The sequence below is a fragment of the Diospyros lotus genome, chromosome 8 (assembly GCF_014633365.1).
Source record: "Diospyros lotus cultivar Yz01 chromosome 8, ASM1463336v1, whole genome shotgun sequence".
NCBI lineage: Eukaryota > Viridiplantae > Streptophyta > Magnoliopsida > Ericales > Ebenaceae > Diospyros > Diospyros lotus.
This window is the reverse complement of record NC_068345.1, coordinates 24,358,125-24,363,586: the sequence shown is the minus strand read 5'-3', so window position 1 is coordinate 24,363,586 and position 5,462 is coordinate 24,358,125. Positions and strand designations below refer to the sequence as shown.

At 39.2% G+C, this 5,462-nt stretch overlaps 1 protein-coding gene across 1 annotated transcript; it reads right to left on the bottom strand.

Annotated features, from left to right (window-relative positions):
- Positions 1 to 1,798: 1,798 nt before the first annotated feature.
- LOC127807278 (uncharacterized) lies at positions 1,799 to 4,373 on the bottom strand. Its single transcript, XM_052344991.1, has 2 exons — positions 3,306 to 4,373; positions 1,799 to 2,826 (listed from the first exon to the last, which is right to left on the bottom strand). Exons 1-2 carry the CDS (start codon positions 4,129 to 4,131, stop codon positions 2,351 to 2,353), a joined length of 1,302 nt encoding a protein of 433 aa, XP_052200951.1. The 5' UTR covers positions 4,132 to 4,373; the 3' UTR covers positions 1,799 to 2,350.
- Positions 4,374 to 5,462: the final 1,089 nt, after the last annotated feature.

Sequence of the window (5,462 nt, the reverse complement as noted above, 5' to 3'; positions counted from 1 at the left end):
AAAGGGCTATCCACAGCATCAAGATGACATCTATACAATGACTAACATGTCCATGAATTTGAAAAATGATGTAATTTATTTAGTTATTTTTGAAGTGTAGCAGTTTAGCCTTCAAATCAAAATACAGTGGTCAATTTAGCAATGTCCTCAAATGCACTTTTAAAAGTTAATGAACAAAATCATTATTCAACAAATTAATCTCAATTGACAGTAAAGCGTAACGCTGTCCAGCCACAAAGATTTGATTGAATCTGCCAATCTGATGCTCTTTATTTATTCTATTGAAGCGTCCACATCTCGTGTGTATGTCTGCGCCATTTTTCGTTTTTCTGTCTTTTTTGGCTTCCACCTGTCAATTGACTATTGATGGTTGGCCTTTCCTTGCTGATTTGATTTTGTCTGATAAAAGGACAAAGAATTGGGAAACTGGAATATATGCCAACTGCGCATAGTGCCAGCTATCCTAATTCCTAACCCTTTATTTTATGCATATTAACCCTAAGATGAGCATCTCTCTCTCCATTACGCACCCATTTGGGATTGAATTTTGAAGTAAATTGACTTGAATTTGTTTTTAAATGTAGTATGTTGCGTATTTGGTAACATGATATTTAATATAATTTAGTTCCGTTTAGGGGATTAAACTCAAATTCATGAATTTGATGAGCTTGTGGTGACTTTGTTCAATTGAAGTTTTATATTTTGTTTTGACCCTTCTGGAAGTTGTGTGTTTGTTAATAACTACTTATATTATCTATATGTAATTTTTAGTCAAGTATTATAACTCAACTCGACTTTATAAATTTATCAAATGATGCTTCATAATTCAACCCCAGCCCCTCACTTCACTTTAATCCCGAACGAGGCCTACATTTCCAACCCAAGGCGAAACCCTAATCACAATAGTTATTTGATATCCTTCAATTTTAAATTTTAGGTTTATGCACTTAATAGTAATTGCTTTCAGTATGTGAATATGTTACAAAGTGACACCTAAGTAACTATTTTTATATTGATAATAAATACAAGGTTGGCTCACCTTAGAGTGAATCTTGGAAGAAAGTGACCCTATAGAGACACTCGCAAGTTTAGATTGGGCTAATAATTGATCAAACAAAAATGATTAGGTTAATTTAATTTATTTTTCTTTTCTTTAACCTCAAGTCAAGTCAAAATCTAAAAATTTGGACCCAACTAACAATGACCCAGATATGGGTCTAAGCAAAACCAGTCTTGAGGGTAGAAAATTTAGGCGATCGTCTAGGGCCCCCCATCGGTCTTGGGGCTAGACGATCTAGGCCTATCTTATATCCAACTAATTTTAAGTTAGAAAATTTAAAATAACGAAAAGAAGTGAGATAGTTTTTACGAGAGATAAAGTCACAATTAATAAGTAATAGAATAAGATAGTGCGTTGCCAAATATATATATATATATAATATTATATAATAAATGAAAAAAGCAGCTAAAGAAGTCCCCATATAAAATTTTAAAAGCCCCACTTATATATATAATATTATATAATAAAATATATAATATGCTCAGATTTTAGGGACCCATATAAACCATTAAAATTTTCGGGTCGCCCTGGGTCTCAGTTTGGGTATATGGAGGCAACCCAAACTTTCAAAAAAAATTATCATACCTTGTATAAATATAAAAATTCCCCACGCTGCTTCTTCCCCTTTTTTAGGGGGACTTTTTTATGACATAACAGTGCAAATGAATTGGTAAAAGTATATAATTGTTGTTTATACAGATTTGAATTTTCAAATGAGTTGCATAATTTTATTTTATATACAAATCCATCGTGACTGAAACAATTCTGAGTCTAAAATTATGTGCCCAATTAGGGTTAAATTACGTTTTGGGTACATACAAAACCTGAACCTAAGTGAGCTATGAGCACACTGAAGAGCCAGGGAAGGAAAGACATCACAAGATTGAGGGAGAATGACAGACATTGTTGAAGTAGAGAGTGGGGGAGAGCAAAAAGTCTCATCTTTCTCTCCATCATGCAAATGTCTATGCTCTTGTAGTATCCTTTTTATATACAACGTAAGGAGTATGCTTCCCTCAAAAGGGAAAAAGATACATGGACTATCTACCTTGGAGGGTATCTGCACATCACTCTGCCTTTGTGTTCAACCCAAAATGCTGCAGAATTCCAAAACAAATCCATGCCGCTCAACTGACCCCCCGAACTTGCTCTAAAAAGCCAGCCCGCTGCCTTGGCATTTGCGTGAATTCTAACTCCTCATATTAAATACCATACGCGTGTTTTGTTTTGGAAAAAATATATATATAATTTTTTTCAATTTTAATCTTCCCATTGCAACACAGTGTGGGGCTATCTGCCATTTCCACCGCCATCCAACACTATCTCAAACAGATCGCCTTCCGACTCCTCGTCGAAATCAAATGCCTTGTTGGCGCTGCCGTTGTTGTGGCCACTTCTGGCGTGTCGGTTAAGCCACTGCGAGTCGATTCGCCCCATCGAGAACAGCTCTCGGCTGTCATCGTAGCCCAGGGCCGGGGAATTCACAAGAGGCCCAATGAAGCAAGGATTGGGAGTCCTCTGCGCATTTGCTGGCCCATATTTGAACACGGTTTGGCCGAAATTGACAAGAACAGTGGCATCAACGTTTGCTGCTAACGTTGGATAGAGTGGAGAGCCAAATTCCTCGGACTTGCAGCTGATTACATGAACCAGCTCCGAATCAACGGTGAATAAGACTTTTCTCTCGTTCGGATTGTACCCACAACCAATCACCCTCTCTGTTTCTCCCCACTTTTGCTTCTCTGATTCGAAGACAAGTTTCATTCCTGAAAATAGCACAATGAAACAGTACTAAGCCACAAGTGCAAGGGTTAAGAACACTAACGTAATAGCTCTTGTTTCAGAGATCTTTTTATCATGCCATTTAGTAGCAAATAAAACCTTCTATAATGCTAAAGAGTTGCACACAAAAATTTCATCTAGAAATTGGGTAATTACAGAAATATGACTGGCAGTTATTTTATTTGAATTTTCTTTATAAAAATTAAAAGTTGTTTCATGAAACTCTTCAGTTTATGAAAAATGAGAGTATGAGTTGTATTTGTAGAGTCTTTCTCTTGCGTTTACAAAGAGACTATTTCCGGTCGCCCAAGTAGTGCTAGCTCCTGTTCCATTAATGGAGAATGGCTGGTGACCATTAATGGACCTCACTTTTTCACTTTTGAGCTTCCATTAACAGGGAGGATACTGTAGATAGGGGGTGGAAAAGAAAAGAAGAAAGAGCAAGAGAAAGGGCAAAACTTACCATCAAGATAAACAGAGCCATCCGAATTGAAACCAATGGATCCAGCATAGCTGCCGGGAACCTTCAGAGGAAGAGCCCCTCCTCTGCTCAGCCCGATTGACAACGCAATCCCCTCGCCTTTCCCGTCGTCTTTCCCACAATGTTTTACCTCTTCGGTGCTCGAATTTTCCTCAATGAGTTTAATTTTCTCTCCCTCAGATTTTATTTTCTTTGCGTTTCCATGATCTTCTCGCCGCGGGGCCAAGATTGTGATTTCGAAATAGCCTTCTTGAGGGAAAGAAGAGCTTCCCAGAGGAGGACCCGGCAAGGGCAAGCCCGTTTTGATTATGGTACAAGAAGAATGGCTTGAATTAATCCTGATTTTCTGGATGAAATCGCTCGATCCCTGGCAAACTTCCCAGCTTATATCCACCATTTCTCTTCCCCGTTCACCGGCGGCGCAAACTCCCAGCAGCGTTGACCGGGTCGACCGAATCGACGGTGAGGCCGAGTACGAGGTCGTGAAAGCGAATCGGGACCACCCGTTTTCGACGGCGTCGGTGACGAGAGACGGATGATCGGCCCAACTGAACAGAGGTTTCGACGACGGCTCACGTTTGAACATGTAGTAATTTGTTCTTCTCCACGTTTCAGGATCGAGATGGGGATGAAGATGAAGCTTCCCAATTCCAGTTTGCAGAGTCTGGGCTGTTGCCTTGCTGCCTTCTTCACCCAAATCGTCTCCTTGTTTGGGAGAAGAACAGCATCGCCGGAGAAACAGGAGGAGCACCACGCCGCCGGCGGACGCCGCCGCCGCCGCCACAGAAATCAGTAACCATCCATGCATCACTTTACGGAATGAATTCCAAATGCTCGAAAATGGCGTTCAATTCTCTTGAATGATAATATAAAGGAAGAGAATTTCAAGTTATGCAAGAAAAAGATACTGAAAATGGCGTTCAAACAAAGGCAGTTCAAATGCCTTCCATCCAAATGAAAGGGTGGACTATGACCGGTTCAAGAAAGGCAGCAGAGAGAGAGAGAGAGAGAGAGAGAGAGATAAAGTTCCATGGAAAGTTGGAGCTGCTAGGAGGTGACAATTAATGCCCTTCTTTAATCCCTGTGTTAAAAAATGATCCAAAAACCGACACCCTCATCAACACCAATGCCCGTATGAAAATAAAATTCTTATTCTAAACAGTAAACAACATTGTTACCATTAATAAGAAAAATCCATGAGTGGTTAACTTTGTAAAATATTTTAAAATTCAACTCAGATATTGGTTCATTAATCATAAGCAAAACTCCTTTTTAACATCTTTTTAATAACATCATAAATTACACTCTTCTTAAGTCTGTCAACCATATAGTTAGGCACTTTCAAGCTAATAAAGCAGGCAGTGAAAATAGAGTCCTACAATTCTAACTCTTTGAAAATTTACCACTCATCCTTAACTACTCTGGGTTAATCATACCATAATTAATTATATTTTTATAATTATAATTAAAAAATTACAAAAATACCATTGGGGAAAGAAAAAGAAATAGGTCGGTGGAATATTTGATCCTCGAAGGGGCTGTCTGACCATCTAGAGAACCAAAACCAAACAGTGCATAGGCTTTCAACCATTCCCATACTGTTGTCTGATACTCTGAACGTGGAGAGGAGACAGCAATGCAATAAAGAGCGCGACAAACTTTGAAGACTGTTGAGAAACAAGCGATTTCATCGTTGGCAGCGTCGGCAGTTTCTTGTCGCCGGCAGTCAAACTTAAACCACTTCAGATTGACTTTCCCTGAAAATGGAGGTGATTCAAGAACAGGGCAGGAGAGACAATAATCGGAGCCGTCAAATCTGGTCCCGACACAACAGCTGAGATTAAATTAAGAGTGGGTATTGTCTTGTCTGTGATTTAGGATGGGGCAGATGCGCCATAATTCCATTGATAATTGTCATGACTGGAGAGGCATTAATACCTTACCTTGATTAAGGGCCATCAAACAACAGCGAAGGTTGACCAATGTTGGGAACGAATAATAAGCAAATGGAAAAGTGGGTTGCACTCCATGGCAGACAACAAAACGGAAGGGAAAGTGGCTGTGACTGCAGACGCACAGAATGAGGGAATTAATTAAAATTCACTTGCTTGCTTGCTTTCATCACCTATCTAAGAATAA

Bases quoted from the DNA above. Each gene is read 5' to 3' on its own strand.
- LOC127807278 (XM_052344991.1), bottom strand. From the start codon at position 4,131: ATGCATGGATGGTTACTGATTTCTGTGGCGGCGGCGGCGGCGTCCGCC. The intron at 2,827-3,305 runs GTAAGTTTTGCC...TGCTATTTTCAG, and splicing joins TGGCTCTGTTTATCTTGATG to GAATGAAACTTGTCTTCGAA.